Source organism: Stegostoma tigrinum, chromosome 12, assembly GCF_030684315.1.
Source record: "Stegostoma tigrinum isolate sSteTig4 chromosome 12, sSteTig4.hap1, whole genome shotgun sequence".
In the NCBI taxonomy this organism is placed as follows: Eukaryota; Metazoa; Chordata; class Chondrichthyes; order Orectolobiformes; family Stegostomatidae; genus Stegostoma; species Stegostoma tigrinum.
The window spans coordinates 9,348,432-9,371,927 of NC_081365.1; the positions used below are offsets into that span (position 1 = coordinate 9,348,432).

Genomic DNA, 23,496 nt, shown 5'->3' on the forward strand with positions numbered 1-23,496 from the left:
GTGGCTGACAGCAGTTATCTGAACTGCGTACAACAGAATTACCTTCAATGTTGAACTCCAGCCACCTTCCACAATGGTTAAATTGAGGAATCACACATTCACATTGGGACTCTCTAACATTCCTGTTATCAATGTGTCATCTAATTTGGAATTCAGTCTCAAAAATCAAGACAGTTCAGCCCATGGTCTATTCTACATTAGGTGGTCAGAATCTGTGCTTTGGTTGAGTCTAATATTTCTCAACCACTCTGAAGGAATCGAGGAACATTTTCCAAACTTCTCACCCCTTATGATTGTCCAATGAGTCTTGCTGGTGCAAGAACCCAGCCCTAAGTCCAATCACATTTCAATAATCTTTTACCTGAGTTTTACATAGGTACCCATATGCTACCTCATAGCTAACCTTACTGTACATAGATTCAACGGAATGCTTTGTACATTATATCAGTAACTCAACATATCAGGAAAATGCATACAACCAGTCAGACCAGTTCTGCCACAAATTTAATGCTTATGTGTAAGGATTATGGGCCAAGTTATCTCCCTCCAGCTGTACCACTGGGACATTCTTTAAACTTTTCTGTCAGTGGTATTCTTGCATTGTCACATTGACAAGGTCAAAGGTTAACCTGAATGCCCAAAACAGTATCAAGATCTTTGATAAAACCATGGAGTGAAAGCCCATCCAGACGTTACCCATCTTCTGGGAACTGCCTGTGAAACCTTAGCTCACCAACAATTAGCAGCAGATGCTGTGTTCGGGGTGTTGGGGAAGGAAGGGCTTTGATTGCTTGCAGTCTTCCAGATTCAGTGGCTGGTTGGAACTTCTTGAATCAATATTCGTGTTTTCCAGGGATAATGCCCAATGTGGTGTACGTCATCATTCCCACAATTCCACTGCTGCTGTTGTTGTTGGTTGCTCTGGCAACCTGCTGCATCCAGATGCTGAGTAGAAGGTACGTAAATTACATTAGTCTGCCTCCACCAGAGCTAAACTGAATCTGGTGTGGCTGGACGAACCTTCCATAAGTGGCTCAGATTCCATCCTGGCGCATTTCTTTTTGCTGAATACAAATGCTGTATATTTTTACAATATTCAAAGTGTCCCAAAATACTTTATGATACACTTCCTAAGTGCAGCCACGGTTGTGATGTAGGAACCACCGCAAAGTCTCACAAGCTGCACTGTCTGAATGTCTATATAATTTTCTTTAATGATGAAGCAGTTATTGACCAGGGAGAACCTTTACTTTTGTTTATTCATTTGGGGATGCTGTCATCACTGCCTGGCCTAGCACTTTTTTTTCTACAGAACCCCGACAGTGCAGAAACAGGCCATTTGGCCCAACAAGTCCACACTGCCCTCCAAAGGTCATCCTACCCAGACTCATTATCTGACCCCTGATTTCCCATATCTTACCCACCTAACCTAAACATCCCTGGGCAGTATAACACAGGCAACCCACTTACCCTGCAGATCCTTGGACTGTGGGAGGAAAGTGGAGTGCCTGGTGGAAGCCCATACAGACACAGGGAGGATGTGAAACTTCCACGCAGGCAGTCACCTGAGGCTGGAATTGAACCCAGGCCCCTGGCGCTGTGAGGTAACAGTGCTCACCACTGAGCCACCGTGCCACCCCCTCCCCTCCCTCCTTACCTATACACCTTTGGGGCTGAGATGTCTTCTTGGACTGCTGCAGTTCATTTGGAGTTGGTACACCTAATGGGGCAAGATTATCCTGTTCCTGTCTGAAAGAAAAAAGGTATTGAATCTTGCATTTGCACCTGAAGACAAGATATTATTTAAGGTCACAGACAAAATACTGTGTGTGTCTCAGCATGCCCACATCAGGAATATTAGATTGGGGTACAAATCTCCTTGAACTTCAAGGTAAATAATGATCAGGATAAATGCACATCACACAGACAAATCATTATCACACAAAGGTGAGCTTAGCCCCAAGAGAAAGTATGAGCTGGAGCATTTTAGTTTTGAAAGCTACAGCTACACAACAGAGGCCACTCTTGTATCAGTGAGAAGTTTAACACCGCAGCACACTTGTAACATTTCTCGAGAGATGCTACCAATTCAGCGACAAAACAATATAATAAGGTTGATGCTGTGGGATTCAGGCTGGAATTGAAAACCTTCAGTATTTTTGCATTAAAGTCCTTTCAGCTGGTGGAGCGAGTAAATTTCTTTCCAGTTAGGTCTCTGAGGTAAAGAGCAGTATAAGAACCAGGGGACACATTCTTTCAGACAATGAGGGACATTTGATCTGATTTGAGCCTTCTGCAGGATTTGTCAGATGATTTTCATTTCTGCTGATTAGTAATGGTTGTGCCATTCGAGTAGTAATTTAAGGACCTTGATTAATAATGAGGAACATGAGTACAATTCCCACAATGGCACTGGTTGTGGCCATCATGCAATAATCAAGTTATCACAAAACCCAATTGTTGACCATTGTCCTCTGAAGAATAAAGTTTGCTGCCCTTATCTGGCCTGACCAATAAAGGATTCAGATCCCACAGCTATGTGTTTGGTCTTTGCCTGAAATTCCCCGGTGAACAACTCAGTAAAGGGTTGTATCTGCCAGCAACACCCACATTCAACCTAAAATCCTAGGCTTGGCTGTTTAGTATTGGAAGGCACTGTAAAAAAAGACATACTAACTCTGAGTTTGGCTTATTCAAAAATGGTTTCTATTCTTTTACTGCCCTCAGCAAAGACCGATCGAAGAGCAGCCCAAACGAGTCGACTCTCTGGATATCCGCAGCTCCAAAGAAGGAGAACCTTGCTGATGTTTAGTAAACTGCAGCCTGGACCTAATCCCATGGATAAAGAGTCAGGCAACAACATTAATAACACACACACAAAACCAACCATCCGACAAGCTGATTACAGACTTCTGAGAGAATGCAAACGGAGACAAGACAGGTCTGAGAGAGGCCAAGGACCATTGAGCCAGATCATCAACAGAAACGAGAAAACAAACCTCCCTTCCTCTTGTCAATTTTTCTTTTCACTGCTGTGTTCTGGATGGATTTTAGAGAAAGTCAGAGGAGATGCAGTCTTTGAGGGGAGTGTCAATGGAAACGATGGGTGCTGTTAGTATACAGCTTTTGGACAAATTACAAGAGGCGGGATATACCAAGAGACAGGCCAGGGTTCTAATCTGGAGGTTTTGGCAGGGAATTGACTGCCTAGGGATTTGAAACTCATTTCACTCGGGGATGTAGAGTGGAGGGGTGGGATGGAATGAGACAGACAACATGCTCCTAAGGAGCAGCAGTGAATGGCCTTAAATTGATGAAGTATTATCATTACTACAATGTCAAGCTTCTGGTGAAGATGCTACGGTCAATGACTCTGGGCACAAGTGATAACAGAAAGTAGGAAATGCAGTTCCCTTTCTCCACAAAATATGATGGCTTCCAGAGAAAAAAACAGATCAATTCTCATTTGCTTCCCTCCAATTGCCCAGAATGAGTATTTCCATTTTTGGCGTGTTTGTTGCTCTTGTTTACTTGAAATTCTACTTTTTTTGTGCTGGGAAGACATTAAGAAAGTTTGGGGTGAGGGGGAGAGAAAGGTAATATGTTTTATTTGTATTGCGTGAAGAACTGAACTGTTTATAGTTTTCACTCTAGTTGGCGATGATGGTAAATTGGGCCAGTTTTGGTTTGAATGGTGCCATGCTTAGCATGCGCTAAGATTGTCAACCATGCCAACCTCATATAAGTCACATGGTAATCTAACAGCAGGCATAAATAGTGCCCCATTTTTGGCACCAGTATTGTGCTCAATTATTGGACCTGGAGAGTTTATTTATCTCCTACGCTGAGGGCTTTTTTCTACTCTCTATAGTCAACCATCGGCTTAATCAGTAGTGTTACCCTACTTCCACCTCTATAATACCATCTGCCTCTACTCCTCTGTACCTATTCTCCTGCTTATATCCTCTTCCATATTGTCTTTGTTGGCTCCGCACTCACTAATTTTACAGCTCCCCTGGCCTGTTTCCCACCTTGCACTGTTCTTGAACTTGAACTCATCCAAAGTGCTTTTGAGCATTTCCTATCTTGGAACATGTTTCTTTCACCCGTCACCCACGTTGGTTCCCAGCCTGGCTACTTGACTCCAAAAATTCTCATCTTTGTTTTCAAACCCTTTTGTGACATTGGCCTGCCTATCTCTAGCCTCCTCCATCTCAGAAACCTTCCCAGATCTCTGTGCTACTCTGAAATGTATCCTCTTACTTATTCTTGGTATTTAGACTATCATTGGTGACCATGTATCTAGGTATCACTATTCATAGCTCAATAATTCCCTCCCAACATTTCTCCCCAACTCATTTCCTTTAAGGTGCTTCTTAAATCTCTGACCTATCCTAACATCTCTTTGTGTGATTAGCTGTCAAATTTAATTTGATAAAGCTCCTACAACGTGCTCCTGAAATGTAAGTTCCTGTTCATTGATAAAAGAGCGACAAATTCATTCTGGTAAGCTGTGTACTTTATTTTTCCAAATCAAACGTAGTCCATCGAAAGTGAAGACGCAGGTAGACTGGGTGATGAAGAAATCATTTGGCTTCCTTGTCTACGATGGTCAGTACATTGAATATATGAGGTGAGGTGTCACATTGTGGCTGTACGAGACATTCATGAGGCCTCTTTTCGAACATCATGTACAATTCTGGTCGCCCTTCTGTAGGAAAGGTATTGCTAAACATAAGAGGGCTTAGAAAATATGCACAAGGATGTTGCTGGGACTGGAGGGTTTGAATTTTAAGGAGAGATTGGTTAGGCTGGGGCTTTCTTCCCTGGAGCATTGGAGACTGAGAGGTGGCATTGTTGACTTGCTTGCTGATCTGGCTTGTTCTCGTTCAGATGTTTCTTCAAAATGCTCGGTAACGTCATCAGTGGAGTGTCGATGAAATGATGTTTTTCTACTCCGCTTGGAATTTGTACTCTCTGGTCCATTATGGCGAGTATACAAACCCATACAAATCAAACCTAGAAATGACACTACTCACCATAATGAACCAGACAGTGTAAATTCCGAGCAGAGTAGAACAGCATCATTTCATTGGAGGCCTCACTGCGGATGTCACCTAGCATGGTGATGAAATGTCTGAACGAGAACAAGCCAACTCGGCGAACAAGTCAACAAACTCGCCTGCAACCCGAGCTACAGATCTTTGTCAAAACTTTAAACTGAGGGGTGACCTTATTGTGGTTTATAAAACCATGAAGGGCATGGATAAGATAAATGGCTAAGGCTTTTTTCCCCAGGGTGGGGGTGTGTCCAAAACTAGAGGGCATAGATTTAAGGTGAGAGGGGAAAGATTTAAAAGGGAACTGAGAGGTAATGTTTTCATGCAGAGGGCGGTGTGCATGTCAAACAAGCTGCTAGTGGAAGCGGTAGAAGCTGGTACAATAACAAGACTTAGAAGGTATTTGGATGGGTATTTGAATAGGAAGGATTTAAAGGAATTTAAAGTCAAATTGGAATGTCTGGTTGGCATCGAACTGGATCGAAGGGTCTCTTTCTGTGCTGTATGACCCTATGACTTTATAACCTGTTCAGAAAAGTTTTTACACACCTCTGGAGCAGGTGGGATCTGAATGTGCATGACCTGGAACAGAGATCAGGACATTACCAATAGGGAGAAAAATTGTAGGAGAGAAAACACAGTAATACTTGCAAGTGATGTATTGGTCATACTGGAGCACTATTCTGAGAACAAATCAGATCTGTATGCATCATTAACAGCTCTACTGGTTTTTCTTTCTGTGAACAACTGTGCCACATAAGCCCAATTTCTACATTTCCATTTGGTGCCAATTCAGGGAATGACAGATAGATACTTTTTAAGCAGCCTATTCAGATATGTTGTGCTACAGCTAGGGCCATGAGGTTTGAACCTCGACCTCCTGGCCCAGACTTGGCACACTAGACTCTGCACCATAAGAACTCTAAAGTCTGATGCTCTATTGGCTGAGCCCGAGCTGTGTGTTTTTCATTGGTTAAATGTTATCATTACAGCACTTTGTAGCAAGATGCTGGGCTGATTTCTCACTCATTGGGGTCATGCCTCCCCTTCTCCTGATACATGGATAATGACACCATTTGCGCTCTCTATATTACTGCTCACCAGCTGAGATTGATCAACTCAGCTCAACTCAGGGTTCAGTGTAGGGATCTTCTCTTTTGTAGACACAATTATTCTGTTCATCATCTCCAACCAGCAAGTATCAACATGTCCACTTTATATTCAAGGAAGATGAACCAGAAGATTTTTCCTTTAATATGGTTAGTGTAGCAACTGTGGAGGAGTAGATTATTCACACAGCCACATACGTCAATCTTGAAAATCTAACAGGCAAGGACAGAACCCAGTCAAAAAGGTGAATTGTATGTTGGCCTTTGTCTTCAAGAGATGAGAATAGAAAAGGAATGGGATTGGGAATGGAGGCAGGAAGTGCTGCCTCAGCTATATCAACAATTAATCTGATGCCATCTGGTATGAAGTGGTCAGTTCTGGCCATTGCACCTCAGAAAAGGCCTGTTAGCCTCAGAAAGACTGGGCAGTGCATATTTAGTGGCCTTACATCAGGGCTGAAAGGGTTAAATTAATAGAATAAGTTAAATTAACCTGATGTACATTATCATGAGTATTGATTGAGGACAATTTTTGGAATGATAAAAAGGATTTATTTAGGGAAGTGAGGGGAGGTAGGGTGGGACTATTTCCCCTGGTGGGATATCCAAAACAAGAGGAAATAATTTTGAAATCAGAGCCAAATCCATCAGGTGTGAATTCAGGAAGGATTTTACTTCATGCGAAGTACTGTGGAATTCTCTCAGTCTCTTTCCCAAAGGCTGTGGATACAAACATTGCGTCAATGAGAATTGTCCAGGTTGGACTGATAACTTGTGATTGAGTGTGGATTTCAGCCTGGGGTATATTTGGGGCAACGTAGTTGACTGGAATTGAACCACAGATCAGCCAGGATCTAATTGAATAGACAAGCAGGTTTAAAACACTGAATGGTCTCCTCATTCCTATTTTCAGGAATATATGTTAGCTGGCCCTTTTAACATATCAAGAAGTACAAATTAGAATAAAAACTTTTCATAGTTATGTACAACAATTTTAATAGAATGAAAAACATGAGCCACAGAAATTTAATAAATAGATGCAGAACCAATGAGGTAAGGCTTCCATAGTCCTGGTCAGAAAAAAATCCCATTGTTTTCTAATGAGAACAAGGGACAAATTACCAGATGGAGCATGTGGCTGAGGTGGTTGAAGACCTGACTGCAGAAGATGGATTAAAGGATGAGAAGAATGTTCAACAGTCCAGAGTCAGACAACTGTAGATCCTAGCGCAAAAGATTGTACAACAGGAATGTTACAAAGAAAGAGAACATGTAGCTCCAAAAGAGATCTAAATACAAGGAAGAGAATTTGTCAAACTGGGAACCAGTGTGGATTAGCAAGATGCAGTGCAGGGAGGTGGAAGACTGAACACTAGTAATAGCAATATTGGGTTGGTTGAGTCTGGATGAAGATTTACTGGCAGATAGAGCGAAGTTGAGCCACAGATGAGAAATACGGAAGAATGTGGTCATGAACTTCAAGTGAACTCAAGGTAACAGACAATCTGTTTGAGCTTGAGGCAGTGGCTGGTGAGGAAGGCTGGATGCCTTGGCAAAGATGTGGAATTGATGCTAGAATAGCTCCGCTTTTGACAATGCTTCCTTACAGATCCAGGTGTCAGACAAGCAGTGCAACAATACAGAGGCAGTGGAGGACTGAGACGGCAGTGAAGAGAGGGTGCTGAGTGACCTCAGCTCTTTGGATGATACTGCTAAATGGCAGTATCTGGATGGAGGAAAGGACAAGTGGTTAAGGATAGGTCCTTGCACGACTCTTGAAGCAAAAGTGTGAAGATTGGATAAAAAACCATTACCAATGTTTTTCTCGTTGTGATTACAGAAAGAACTGGGACCAAGTGAATGCCGGCTTTAAAAAGTCAAGAAGAAAATATGGAAGGAGGCATCACATGTCAGCAGTATTGCATTTTGATTGAACTGCACAGATCTTTTCCTTTGAAAATTTTTCAGCAAGCAACAGTTTGAATACGATTCTTTAATGTGCCATTAAGTATAAAACGGAATAATTCAACAACAATCAATTTTAGCAGAGTTTCCATTCAACAGATCTTTAGAAATAACTGTTGCATATCCAGCACTGAGAGGTTTGGTTTTCTACTGGTAATGCAGTAATTCAGCAAATTCACATATAATTTCTGTGCTATTTTTTGTTTACTGTTTGTGAACATCAGTAGTTATTTCTCATTCCTAATTGTCCTTGAGAAAGAAGTGCTGAGTCACTGTAGTCCATGTGGTGTGGGAACACTCACAATGCCATTGGAGAGAGAGTTTAGGGACATTGATCCTGTGACAAAAAAAAATCAGGGCAGTGGGTGACTCAGAGGAAACTTCCAGCTGATGGTGTTTCTAAACATCAGCTGCCCCAGTTCTTCTGTGTGGTAGAGGTTGCAGGTTTGAAAGGTGCTGTTGAAAGAGGCTGAGTAACCAGTTGCCCTGTACCTTGTAGATGGAACAGATAGTTAACACTGTGTGCACTGGTGGTGTGAAAGGAGTAAAGGATGATCGTGGTAAATGGGACACCAATCAAGCAACTTATTTTGACAACTGTTGTTGAGTTTCTTGTGTCTTGGTGGATCTATACTCATGCAGGCAAGTGGGGAGTATTCCCACTTGATGGGGAGTATCCCATCACCGCCCTCACTTGTGCCTTGAAGATGGTGGACAAACTTTGAGGAGTCAGGAGGTTTAGTTACTTGCTGCAGTATTTCCAGCTTGTGACATGCTCTTGTCGCCGCAGTAGTCATTTGATTGGCCCAATTAAGTTTCAGGTCAATAGTAAATCCCCAGAATATTGATTGTGTGGATTCAGCAAAGGCAATACCATTGAATGTGAAGGGGGATAGTGGTTAGCTTCGGTCTTATTGGAGATGGTCATTGTCTCGCAATTATGGGGCATGGATGATTCTTGTGTACTGCTTTAACGATATCGAACAAAATGCTCAAGAGCTGTGGCTATGAAGCACATGGAGAATTACATGTGAACACATTCAACAAAATGCTACCATAGAAAACAAAACTCTTTGAATATTAAAACAAACTTTCGGTCAGGTTAATTAGTGTAAAAATTAATAATCTCTTGCATCCATTCCACAAATTTTGTAACGCGTACATAAACCCCTGCACTGCGAGGGAGCCCACATCCATGTCCAAAGGAGGTGATTCCAGCCAGGCACCACTGGCTGTCTTGTTTACAGACGAGAGGACCTCCTGAATCTCCCTGAATAGAAACAATAAAAATGTTACAAATTATCTTCATACATTGTCAGGCTGCACTCACAGTTAGAACCTGAAGTGCTTCCCATATATTGGGCAGGATTTTCCACTCCTGAGCTAAGGAGAATTCTCTTCACCCAGAGAGTTGTGAGCCTGTGGAATTCCCTGCCCTCAGAAAGCAGTTGAGGCCGAAGCTTTGAACATTTTCAAAAAGGAGTTCAATATAGTTCCTGGGGATAAAGGGGTTGAGGAAAAGGGGAGAAAGCCAGAAGAGGGTAATGAGTTGATGATCAGGCATGATCATATTGAAGGGCAGAGCAGACTCAAAGAGCTGAATGGCCTACTCCTGCTTCTATTTTATATGTTTCTATGCTCCCTGGAGCTCAAAGTCCATGAAATGAAATGGTTTGAAATGATTGACTAACAGATACTATGTCAGCAAACTTGCAACAAGCTTTCAGACAGCGAGAACAGATGTGGTCTCTCTGTTTGTGGTGGTGTTTGGTCAAAGGATGGATGTTGGCTTCAACGTTGGTACAACTTTTTGCTCTTCAACTACAGGAAGGGGATCTTTAATATTCAAACAAAGGACAAATGGCAGACAGGATTCAGTGTGACATCTTACTCAAGGGCCATGAGTTCAGATAGCACTGCACTCCTTATGCACTACACAGTAGTCCCACTCCTTATTATTTGTTGAAGTTTTTGAACTTGTGATCTTGTGACTTTGAGCTGGCATTACCAACTGAATAAAAAGATCAAGAGATGGCATATTGGGTTGGATGTTGGAAGTTTTCAGACATAGGATCGGAATGCAACCATGAGGAATTTCAGAGGATTTTGAGCAAGTTCCAGATATAGGAACTGGTTTTTTTCACTTGAGCTGGTTTGAATCATGAGTTCTCTACCACACGAGGGTCTCAATGCCCTAGCACTGAATGTATTTAAGGAGGGAATGGATAGATTTGTAGATACTAGAGGTATCAAAGCGTGTGGGAAAAGAGCAGCTGTATAGATTTCACAGAATCACAGGATTATTACAGGACAGAAGAAGGCCATTTGGTCCATTGTGTTTTCACCAATTCTATCATATCGATCCAATCTCCTGCATTTTCCTCATTTCCCTGTACACCATTTATATCCAAATAACCATTCAATTCCTGAATTGAACCTGCCTCCACCACATTAACTGCTAGTGTATTGTATGCCCTAACCACCCACTGGGTGAAAAAAATGTGTTCACTTCAAATTGAGGTGCTTTCAGATAGAGCAACAGCAGTGAGCTTACTGAATGGCAGAACAGCCTTGATGGGCTGAATGGCCTACAGTTTTCTAAATTTCTATGTATCATTTGTTTGAAAAATTGACATCCAAACACTGAAAGATGGGTCTAGTGAAATGCATTGAAGACATCCTCAGCGAAACAAGCAATGCTTACATTGGGTGATTTCAAGTCATTTCTTTGTTAATTTGACTCAAATGGTTTACCTTGCATGTGTCCACACCTCCTTTTTCATAGCCAGCACAAACCATGCTACCCGTAATGTTATACTGCGGCAACTGATCTTGACATTCTTGATTGGATATGAGCGGGACCACTGCATCCTGCAGAACATTTGGAGGTGGCCCTGGATGTGGGGCAGATGGTGGGGGGTTTGGTGGGGAAGAAAGGTGTGAGAGCTGTCAACTACAAAGGAAGGTATAGTCCATCTAATCAAGTTCTACTCCCCTCTGCACTCCTTATAGCCTGTTGACATCAACTATTTGAAGCGAGTCACCGTTTCTCTTATCGGTATTGGAGATGTTGCCTCAACACTAGTGTGTGGATCCCATGTTCCTTATTCTAGCCAGCTGTTGCACAAAGAACTAGTTCCTAATTTCCCTTTTATTTCATGTCGCAATTATTAGTGTTTTTTGTCCCATATGCTGTACGTAAATACAAAGCCTCTGAAAAAAAAACAGCATTTGCCCTTTATGGTTTTAAAATAAGTATCACAATACAACTAAGACTTACCAACTTGTGGAAATACTTTTGTTGGCTTTAGTGATTTGTGTATTTCTTCCTCTTTATTTATGGTCTTGTTTTTTAGGCATGTTTTCTAACCCCTTTTCTTTAAATATCAATTACAATGTCCATGTTTGTAAGAACTACATCTGCCAGCCATCTAACAATGCCAATCACTTCTCAATGTGCCTCTCCAAGCTTTCATGCTCCTTGTTACAACTGGCTTCTTCAAGTTGGAATCATCAGCAAATCCCTAATATTGCTCCATCACTTGCTGAGAGTATACATTTATACATTTTGCAAAAATAATGATCTGAGTAGAGATCTTTGTGCATTATCGTATCTGGCTGGTGCTGATCCATCTGCATTCAATGTGACCGCATTTACCCTAATTCCACATATCCTTACAGCTTGGCTGTAAAGCTGTAAAAATGCTTGAGAAGAATCATGTAGACAACATCAATAGCCTGAATTTAGATACAAGAAACCATGTGATAAAATCTTCATTTTTCACATCCAGTCAGAGAAAAGTTTCCAATTTGTTTTTGGATATTCCTGGAGGTTTGATCTTCTGTTTCCATCTGTACTGACTCTATAGCTCTAATTGCAGTTGTTGGAACAATTGGACCAAGTCATATTCCAGAATAAAACATGATTTGACTGATTATTAAAACAGAAATTGCTGGAGAAACTCAGCAGGTCTGGCAACATCTGTTTAGGAAGAAACAAAGGTAATGGTTGGAGTCTAGTGGCCCATCATCAGAACTGACTACCTCCACAGATGCTGCCAAGCCTGTTGAGTTTCTCCAGTAATTTTTTTTCTTGCTTCAGATTCCAGCATCTACAGTTTTTTCTGTTTATTGATAAATTATATGCTTTTGCTTTAGAAAAAGTACTCATTTACTGTGGGGGCTTGTCAATGAGACTCGCATGAGGCTAGAAGTTTTCTTTAACATCAGAATGGAAGTTAATAACACAGAAGAATAAATGAAAATCAAAATGAGCTCTTTAAATTAGGAACATCTCAGAACATGCTTAAAAGCAAAGTTTCAATCTGTTTCACAACACAATCCACTGTAGAGACACAAGGCCAGAGAAATTACAAGACTACCCCCAACTCTTTAGGAAAAACCAAAAAAAAACTATGGATGCTATAAATCACACACAAAAACAGAAGTTGCTGCAAAAGCTCAGCAGGTTTGGCAGCATCTGTGAAGAGAAATCAGAGTTAATATTTTGGGTCCAGTGACACTTCCTCTGTTTTCTTCAACTCCCACTCCCACTCCCTGGATGACATGTCCATCCTGGGCCTCCTCCAGTGCCACAACGATGCCACCTGAAGGTTGCAGGAACAGCACCTTGTATTTCGTTTGGGAACCCTGCAGCCCAATGGTATCAATGTGGACTTCACAAGCTTTAAAATCTCCCCTTCCCCTACCGCATCCCAAAACCAGCCCAGATTGTCCCCGCCTCCCTAATCTGCCCGGCCTTTCTCCACCTATCCACTCCTCCCACCTCAACCCCCACCCCCCACCTCTTACCTACCAGCCTCATCCCTGCCTCCTTGACCTGTCTGTCCTCCCTGGACAGACCTATCCCCACCCTAACTGCCCACCTACACTCAGCTTTACTGGCTCCATCCTCACCCCTTTGACCTGTTCGTCTACTCTCCACCTATCTGTTCCTTCATCCATCACCATCCATCTCCCCCCCCTTTCTATTTATTTCAGAATCCCCTTCCCCTTCCCTATTTCTGAAGAAAGGTCCAGACCCGAAATGTCAGCTTTCCTGCTCCTCTGATGCTGCTTGGCCTGCTGTGTTCATCCAGCTCCACACCTTTTTATCTCAGATTCTCCAGCATCGTCAGTTCCTACTATCCCTCCTCTGTTTATGTTGCTCAACTCTTTAGCATTCTACTTAACTGAATTCCAATTGTTTCCTTGGGCTGGATTGTGAAGCTTTGCAATGAGTTCCAAATCTGATTACATGAAAGCTTCCACAAGCCTAAATTTTCTTGATTCTAATCACCTGCAGATTTCCAACCAAACACCCCTAGTTTGGAAACTGTTTAACAAAACCCTTCTGAGGAAGTAACCAGTTCTCTGACCTTCCCAGGAATAAAAAAAATCTCCTAGTTTGTTTCTAAACTTGGCTCTGGTACTTTTGGAATTGAATAAAAAAAACAAAATTGCTCAAACTTAGATCCTTCTAAAATTAAATCAAAACAACTAGCCTTAAATGATTATCTAGAATATCATAAACGTAATGTGATAAATATCATACCATTAAGACCATAAAACCAGAAGACTTAGGAGTGGAAGTAAGGCTGTTCGGCCCATTGAGTCCACTCCACCATTTAAATAATGGCTGATGGGCGTTTCAACTCCACTTCCCTGCACTCTTCCCGTAGCACCTGATTCTTTGCGAGATCAAGAATTTATCGATTTCTGCCTTGAAGGCATTTAACGTCCCGACCTCTATTGCACTCCGTGGCAATGAAGTCCACAGGCCCACCAATCTCTGGCTGAAGAAATGTCTCCTCATTTCAGTTTTAAATTTACCCCCTCTAATTTTAAGGCTGTGCTCATGGGTCCTAATCTCCACGCCTAACGGAAACAACTTCCTAGCGTCTACCCTTTCTCAGCCATACATTATCTTGTAAGTTTCTATTAGATCTCCCCTCAACCTTCTAAACTCTAATGAATACAATCCCAGGATCCTTAGCTGTTCATCGTACGTTAAAACTACCATTCCAGGGATCATCCGTGTGAATCTCCGCTGGACAAGTTTCAGGACCAGTATGTCCTTCCGGAGGTGTAGGTCCCAAAATTGGACACAGTATTCTAAATGGGGCCTAACTAGTGCTTTGTAAAGCCTCAGAAGCACATCACTGCTTTTATATTCCAACCCTCTTGAGATAAACGACAACATTACATTCGCTTTCTTAATCACAGACTCTACCTGCAAGTTAACCTTTAGAGAATCCTGGACCAACACTCCCAGATCCCTTTGTACTTCTGCTTTTCTCACTGTTTAGAAAACAGTTCATGCCTGTATTCTTTTTGCCAAAGTGCAAAACCTCGCATTTGCTCACTTTGAATTTCATCAGCCATTTCCTGGACCACTCTCCTAAACTGTCTAAATCTTTCTGCAGCTTCCCCACCCCCTCAGTACTACCTGCCTGTCCACCTATCTTCGTATCATCGGCAAACTTCACCAGAATGCCCCCAGTCCCTTCATCCAGATCATTAATATATAAAGTGAACAACTGCGGCCCCAACGCTGAACCCTGCGGGACACCACTCGTCACTGGTTGCCATTTTGAAAAAGAGCCTTTTATCCCAACTCTCTGCCTTCTGTCAGACAACCAATCCTTAATCCATGCCATGGACCAAACCCATCCATTAACGTACTTTCTGACAATTTGCTGAATTTAATCAATTCCTTAATGACTCCATGACATTTCTTGAAAAGAAAATGTTTCACCAAAAGAAAGAACAACCATTTGCTAATGTTGAGATCAAAACTTGAAAAATGATTTTATATTTAGGGTTATGTTCATGTGTGTGTGTATACGGAATACATACTATGTATCTTTCATCAACTCTTCTCCCAAAATAGTGAATGCATCCTTAACAGGCATTTTCATTTCCTTTCAAAAAGTTCTTCCACTACATAATATTAGCAATAATAATATATTTAGATGAAACACATAATAAGTTTCATCACTTTTTTGAATGTAAATTGATTTCATTCACAACATTTGGTTTCCTTTCTATACCTTCTTGGCAAAACATCCACTACATCGGGAATGCTCTTTCCAGGTAAATGATGATTTTAAAATCATATGGTTTTCGCATTGAACTTACACAAAACACTGTCATCTGTATAAATAAGTTTCTTCTAAGTTGTTGGATATATATATTGCGAAGTGATGGACAGCCAGCACAAAATTCAACGTCTGCTTTTCTACCAATGAGCATTTCTGTTGATGGACATGCAATTCCTTTGAAAAACAACTGGCAGGCTGTTTAATCCCCATTTCATCTTTTTGTAGTAACATAGCACCAACACATAGCATCAACAGCTGGTGTACATGGGTCTCATAATTTTGTGCTATTAAAACTGCTGTTGGCATCAATTGTTATTAACCCATCAAAGGCTCTTTGAAATTATTTTGTACATTCAGATTTTTAAAATAAATTTGCCCAATCGGATATGACAGTGTGAAAGTTTCAAACAAAATTTGTTCATGTCAATTTATCACAGAATTTCAAGGTTTGTCTTAGGTATAGGAAAATCCAAATTCATCTTTTTGCTTCCCTAACTACTTCTTGACCTTACAGCACAGTGTGGCCCAAACAAGTCACTTTTGCATTGGTAAGTTCACTTTCAGCCAGATTTATAGCTGAGTTAGCTTTTTGTAACAAATCAACTTGCTTAGTCAACTGGTCTAAACGTTTGCCCCACATTTGATTAAACAAGCCAAAGCTGTTGATGTAGACAGTTATATATATCTTTAACAATTTTGATGGTTAAAATGCCAGTGTTTTTTACATTCCACCTTACATTGATAAAGTCTACTTGAGATTGCAAGAGCCGATATTTCTTTGACCCTTTCAATCAATGAAACTTGCCAATATCCTTTTAGCAGTGTCAATCTTCGTGACAAGTCATGCATGTCCATTTCTTTCAGAGCAGCCCTCCAATTCTAGGGCAGGATTTGAGTCTAGTTTTGTAGCTGCATTAACGTTGCTATAGTACAGAATCTTTGTGACCCCTCTGCTTTCGACACCATCACAATAGGTGAGCTCTAGCTACTCCAACTCAGTCTCCTGGGAGATAATTTTTAAACACCTTGATGTTATCCAATCTAATTACTGGAGGATCAACATTTTAATTTTCAATTGTGATTCATTCTCCATTTTTTTTCTGATTTGTATTTCATTTTGGAGCATTTTTACTGCTTATCTCCTGTCATCCTCCTTGTCATTATATTTTTTAAGGAGCTGACATGCTGAGGACAAGAATTGGCACTGAGTATTGAAGATCCCCATCCGGTTTACACTCTGCACACTTCCCACACTCAGTGCATCCTCCAAGTGGTGTTCAAAATTGTGGAGTATTGATTCATTAGCTGACGGAGTATGGTACATGGTAATCAGCAAGAGTTTTCCTTGCTTACGTTTGACTTGATGCATTGAGACTTCTTCATTTCTGGAGTCAATTTTGAGGGTTGACAGGATATACCCAGGGATGGTGACATTGCCTGTAATGTGTGACTCTGTTAGTATGACAATGTCAGGCTGTTTCTTGACTAGCCTGTGCAACAGTTGTTGCAATTTTTGCACTAACCCAGGTATTAGTGAGCAGGACGTTGCAGGTTTGCCAGGGTTGATGTTGCCACTGTTATTTCTGGCTGTAAGATCAAAGCCAGTTTATCTATTTAGTTTCATTCCTTAACTTTGCCTTAGTTAAAGATGTCACTGTTGTGTCTTCTACTCTTAGAAAACTCTTAGCAACAATCAAAGCCAATTTTGAAAATTCAGTCCATGCAATGAACTTCATCACAGCCCCCCTTTTTATGTCCAGTACCTCGATTTGTTTAAAAGAGACGTAGATTGCTCTTAAACTGAATGAATTTAAAACATCTGTCTAGTATCATCACTTGTTCTGATCACAATGAAACTTTTCTTTTGTTAAAATAGCTATTGTTGTGGTTAGTCATTGAGACATATTCAATTGGGCCTGCAGATTTTTATAAACAGAACAAAAGTTTATTATACAAAAGAAGAAATGAAGAAATAAGCTATATCAATGTAGAATACTGTTGAAATATCTGACATGCACAGCAAAACATAATTTCTAACTATTCCCCAACACTGTTCATTATACACACTCAAGGCCAGAGAAATGATGGCATTATCTCAACCTCTGAGGGTTATACTGAAACTGGCTCCTGGCAGTTTCCATGCCTTGGATTGTGGATTTAATTCAGAGCACTTTCCAAATCTGCTGACATGAACTTTTCACAAATCGATGACAGCCTTACCTTTTTCAGTGTTAATAACCTGCTACTTTCTCATGAACTTCTTCTGGCCTGGCAATTTTTACAATCTAACCACTCCTATTGAAGTAACTGGTACCCTGACAGTCCTTTAAAGCTCCTTTAGAGAAGAAACTAAACTTGCTTCTGCACTCAACTCTTGATGCATTCTGAGATGAATGGAAGAAAAAAGAAATAAAGCTGATGGTCTTACATGTCATAAATACACAACAGGAACATGTGAACATTAACATTACAGGGAGCTATAATCATCCACTTCCTGATAAATTGCTGGGTCCAATCACCGCTGCGTAAAGACACTGTCCTTGTATTCATTCATGGGATGAAGGTGTCACTGGCTAGGGCAGCATTTATTACCCATCCCTAATTGCCCAGAGGGCAGTTAAGAGTCAACCACATTGCTGTGAGTCTGGCGTCACATGTAGGCCAGACCAGGTAAGGATGGCAGTTTCCTTCCCTAAAGAACATGAGTGAACCAGATGGGGTTTAACCTGACAATTGGTGATAGTTTCATGGTCATCATTTGATTCTTGATTGCAGATATTTTATTGAATTCAAATTCCACCATCTGCTGTGTTGGGATTCAAACCCAGGTCTCCAGAATGTTTTCTGGGTCTCTGGATTAACAGACAAGTGATAATACCACTAGGCTATCACCTCTCCCATGGGTGGTCTTGCATATCTTTTTCAAAGAAATCCCTTTGCATAAGTAACCAGCATCCATTTGCCTCTATTTTGAAACTCAAATTCAAAAAAGGACACTCATATGTATAAATTATACACATTTGCATCATTCAATTCTTGTTCAGTCCTTGAGAATTGTTGACCCTCAGTTGGAAACCAGCATCCCAAGAAGAGGCTATTAATATTAATATTTGGGGCAGCACGGTGGCTTAGTGGTTAGCACTGCAGCCTCACAGCGCCAGGGACCCAGGTTTGATTCCAGCCTCGGGCGACAGTCTGTGTGGAGTTTGCACATTCGCCCCGTGTCTGGTTGGGTTTCCTCCGGGTGCTCCGGTTTCCTCCGACAGTCCACAAAGATGTGCAGGCCAGGTGGATTGGCCATACTAAATTGCCCGTAGCGTTCAGGGGTGTGTGGGTTATAGGGGGATGGGTCTGAGTGGGATGTTGCAAGGGGCAGTGTGGGCCTGTTAGGCCGAAGGGCCTGTTTCCACACTCTAGGTAAAATAATCTAATCTAAACTATTAATCCAGACACCTCAATAATGTTCTGGGGACCCAGGCTTGAGTCCTGCCTTGGGAGGTGGTGGAAGTTGAATTCAGTAAATATTTGGAAATAGAATTCTAATGATGACCCTGAAACCATTGTCAATCGTTGAAAAAACCCATCTGATTCACAAATGCTCTTCAGGGATGTAAGCGACCATCCTTACATGGACTGGTCTACACATGAAAGCAATGTGGTTGACTCTTAACTGCCCACTGGGCAATTAGAGAAGGGCAGCTTGGCTAGCGATGCCCACATCCTGTGAATGAATAAAAAAAAACTACCTCAACAAAAACACCAAACTAAGCATGTCTGCCCAGGTACCCATCCGCACTGTTATGAAGAGAGATAACAAGGTGTAGAGCTGGATGAACACAGCAGGCCAGTTGCATCAGAGGAGCAGGAAAGCTGACGTTTCAGGTCTAGACCCTTCTTCAGAAAATTTCCTGCCCCTGTGAAGCTGTTTGGCCTACTGTGTTCATCATGCTCTACACCTTGTTATCTCAGATTTTCCAGCATCAGCAGTTCCCTTTATCTCGCACTGTGAAGAACTCCTGTTTTGCTTACCATTTTCTGATAGGGCACCCCAACCAGCAATATAACATCTCATTCCTGTTAAGAAGTGCTGGTTCCTGTCTGGGAGGCATACAGGCTGAACAAACCCTGAAAGATAAACATGCACGACATGTCAGTGAAACATTCACTGCTCTCCTGAACGTATTATGGGGTTGGGAGGTGGGTGAGGTGGTCATGGATGAGTGGGGAAGCTATCAGGGATTTTGCAAGTCCTTGATTAATTGAGCAACAGCAAGGAGTTAGACTGATTCCTTAACTATGATTCAAGACAGGATATCAGTGCCAAACTATTCTAAACTGTTCTTGTCCAGACAGCTTCAGTAAATGTTGTGACAACAGGGATAATGCTGCCCATTATTGCTGTCGAATTCCACAGTCACAACTTCCCAGGGTCTCTGATCTTGTTTCGACAAGTAAATGCTTCATGTTAATGTTACCTGAAATTTTTTCAGCATTATTCCTCTAACAACATGCTAGAGGGTGATAGGCCTGTTCCGTAATCTGTAGACTAGTTAACAAGTTTTTATAAAATTCATTGATAAACAAATATTAGTTCGGAGAATATGCCTGCTTTCTTTTTTAATAATATTGCAATTTTTTTTCATGTTGACCTGCAAGGATAGTTGAGTTTAACATCTCATCCAAAACATGCACCTCCAATAATGCAGTACTCCCTCAATGTTGACCCTCTGACAATGCGACACTCTCTCAGCAGTAACCCTCCAACAGTGTTGCACTCACTCAGCGCCAACTCTCTGACAGTGCAGTGGTCCGCCAGTTCTGACCTTCTGAAAATGCACACTCTCTACGTGCTAACCCTCTGACATTCCAGTTCTCCCTCAACACTATCCTTTTTACAGTGTGGCACTCTCGCCATACTGATCCCCCAACAGTCAGCACTCCCTCAACACCATCCAGATTACAGTGTCACACGCCTTCAGCCTGAACCATCCAACAGTGTGGTGCTTCCTCAACTCTACCCATCTAACACTGCACTCCCCCAGCACTAACACTCCAACAGTGCAGTGCTCTCTCAGCACCAACTATTTGACAATACAGCACTCCCTCAGCAGTAAACATTGACAGTGCAGCACCCACTTAACATGGCTCTTTGACAGTGCTGCACTCCACAATGCAGACCTTCTGATAATGCGCGCTCTCTATGTACCAACCCTCTGATGGTGCAGGACTTCCTCAGTACTGGCCCTTCAGCAGTGTGAGACGCCCTCATTACTCACTCTCCGACAGTGTGGGACGTCCTCGATACTGACCCTCTAAAAGTACAACCCTCACTCAATACAGACCCCTGGTGGTAAGAAAAACTCCCGTAGAACTAACCCTCCAATGGTGTAGCACTCACTCAGTTCTGACCCACTGACAGTGCAGCATCCCTTCAGTACCGATCCTCCGACAGTGTGGCACTGCCTCAGGACTGACCCTCTGACAGTGTCGCACTCCCTCAGTACTGACCCTCTGACAGTGCGGCACACCCTCAGCACTGAAAATCCAACAGAGTGGCACTCCCTCAGGACTGACCATCTGACAGCGTGGCACTACCTCAGTACTGACCCTCTGATAGTGTGGCACTCCCTCAGCACTGAAAATCCAACAGAGTGGCACTCCGTCAGGACTGACCATCTGACAGCGTGGCACTACCTCAGTACTGACCCTCTGATAGTGTGGCACTCCCTCAGCACTGACCTTCCGACAATGCAGCACTCCATCAGGACTGACTCTCCAACAGTACAGCACTCCCTTAGTACTGACCCTCATCAGTACGGCACTCCCTCAGTACTGAACCTCTGACAGTGCGGCGCTCCCTCAGTACTGACCCTCTGACAGTGCAGCACTCCCTCAGTGTTGACCCTCTGACAGTGTGGCACTCTCTTAGTACTGACCCTCTGATGGTACGGCGCTCCCTCAGAACTGACTCTGTGACAGTGCGGCGCTCCCTCAGTGCTGACCCTCTGACAGTGCAACACTCCCTCAGTACTGACCATCTGATGGTGCGGCACTCCCTTATCACTGACCCTCTGACAGTGCAGCACTCCCTCAGTACTGACCATCTGATGGTGCGGCACTCCATTATCACTGACCCTCTGACAGTGCAGGACTCCCTCAGTACTGATTCTCGGATGGTACGGTGCTCCGTGCAGTCAATGCTCTGTCAACTCACGGCAAGAAGAGATAGACTGGGTTGAATATTACATACTTACCCGTGTAAGTCACTGCTGAAATCAAATGCATCAAGGCAATATCACTGTCCTTTTTCCGCTTGTTGTAATGAGGATTCATCAAGATTCGATCAATCCCTCGAATCTGTGTGTGGGGGGTGGTAAGATTGAACTGAGTGTGTAGGCCCAGTATTGCCTTCCAGTTTGAGAGTTCAAGGTTTCTCCTGCAGTTGAGAAAATTGTCATTCTTTATATTAGAATGAATCTTGCACTTTAATCTGTCAACAAACCCTTTCTCACCAGCTACTGTCCCAAGCCTGTCATTATAACAGGCTCTTCTTAAAATCTACCCTCATCACTGCATGCCTTACATGAGTTGAATCTCACATCAATGATTCATAACTATTCGAGAGGCCAAACAGGACACGTCTGACAATGCAACACTGAGTTAGCCTAGTTATTGTGCACTAAGGAACAGAAACAAAGTTGCTGGAAGAGCTCGGCAGGTCTGGAAACATCTATTCTGCATTTACAGCATCCGCAGTTCTTTCGATGTTTATCATGCACAAAGTGTGGGTGCAGGTCGGGCTGCTGTCTAAAGCTATACTGAGGCAGTGTCTGAGCTTCCTTTGTTGCGAACCGAGCGTAGGTGTTCTGCAAAGTGGCCCCCAAGCGTCTGCTTGGTTTCCCCGATGTAGAGGAAGTCATAACAGGTACAGCGGATGCAGTATATCACATTGGCAGATGTGCTCCTAAACCAGTGGCTGTCACTTTTTTGATAGTCCTTTTGTTGCTTCTTACGGATATTGTGAGTCGAGCCTTCAATAAATCTTTCAGTGTCCACAGATATGACACAATGACAAAATTATGAATGAGGGTGAAGAATTTGTGGTGAGTGTTACCCATAAACGCAGTGAGCTGCTGAAACGATCCACTGTTCGCTGATTAATGTGGCTCCGCACACATGCCGAAAACCAAAATGAAGAGAAACGATCCACGGCCATGTGCCTTCTACTGCATCCTTACCGCCTACTATCTTCCCAAGTCCCTGTGGTTCGCCCAGACTCTTCCCACATGCTGAAAGGAAAGTAGCAGACAATCCTTAAGTTGAGTGTAGTGTGCCAAAGTTCAGAGATGACATGAAGGTGAGTGGTACAGCACAGTGGAGGAGGTGCAGGGAGGTTCACGAGGTTGACTCTGGAATTGAGAGGGTTTGCCTATGAGGAGAGTTTGAGTAGATTGGGAATATGCTTAATGGAATTTCGAACAAAAGTGGAGATCTTGTAGAAACGTATGGAATTATGAATGGAATATACAGGATAGAAGCAGGGAGGTTGTTTCCACTGGTGGGTGAGGGGACGTAGTCTCAAAATAAGGGGGAGCAGATTTAGGACTGAGTTGGCAAGGAACTTCTTCTCCCAAAAGGCCTTGAATCTGTGAATTCCCTGACCAGTGAAGTAGTTGAGGCTAAGATAATAAAGTGTGAAGCCAGATGAACATATTATCTTAGATTCTCCAGCATCTGCAGTTCCCATTATCTCTGAAGTAGTTGAGGCTTCCTCGTTGAATGTTGTTAAGGCAAATATGGATAGATTTTTGAGCAGTGAAGGAATGAAGGGTTATGGTGAGCGGGCAGGTAAGTGGAGCTGAGTCCGTCAAAAGATCTTATTGAATGGTGGAGCAGGCTCGAGGAGCCAGATGGCCCACTCCTGTTCCTATTTTGTATGTTTTTATGTTCTTATGGACTAACAGCATCGTGGGACCCTAGAATGGTGCAGCCCAGATGGATGCCATTCAGTCCACTAGACAATTCGATAAGGGAGCTCCGACAGGTGCAAATCTATTTCACTTTCTTTGATCCCAACCCTGCAATATGTCCCCAATTCAAGTGTCTATCCTATTCCCTTTTCAAGTTATTATTGAATCAGCATCTCTTGCAGTCAGGGTGATCATAAGAAATTGTTTTGTGAAAAGAAACTTCTACTCATCTCTCATCTAGTTATTTGGCCACTTATCTTAAATCTGTACCTTGCTGACTCTCCAAATG

At 42.4% G+C, this 23,496-nt stretch overlaps 2 protein-coding genes across 5 annotated transcripts in view; one reads left to right on the plus strand and one right to left on the minus strand.

Moving 5' to 3' along the window:
- Positions 1-4,899, plus strand: part of chodl (chondrolectin) — a 29,763-nt gene extending 24,864 nt beyond the window's left edge. For 2 of the 4 annotated variants that reach the window (XM_048541006.2, XM_048541008.2), the window contains 2 exons: positions 854-956; positions 2,728-2,936. In XM_048541006.2, coding sequence (XP_048396963.1) covers positions 854-956; positions 2,728-2,812 — 188 coding nt within the window. In that variant the 3' untranslated portion in view covers positions 2,813-2,936. Of the gene's footprint in view, positions 1-853; positions 957-2,727 lie in introns of all 4 variants that reach the window. The other 2 variants (XM_048541005.2, XM_048541007.2) reach the window with 1 other exon arrangement.
- A 2,261-nt stretch (positions 4,900-7,160) lies between these two features.
- Positions 7,161-23,496, minus strand: part of tmprss15 (transmembrane serine protease 15) — a 103,182-nt gene continuing 86,846 nt past the window's right edge. Inside the window, exons 22-26 of the mRNA XM_048540111.2 lie at positions 22,352-22,526; positions 21,492-21,673; positions 19,267-19,362; positions 10,889-11,028; positions 7,161-9,404 (exon numbers count right to left, since the gene is read on the minus strand). Coding sequence (XP_048396068.1) covers positions 9,237-9,404; positions 10,889-11,028; positions 19,267-19,362; positions 21,492-21,673; positions 22,352-22,526 — 761 coding nt within the window. The 3' untranslated portion in view covers positions 7,161-9,236. The remainder of the gene's footprint in view (positions 9,405-10,888; positions 11,029-19,266; positions 19,363-21,491; positions 21,674-22,351; positions 22,527-23,496) is intronic.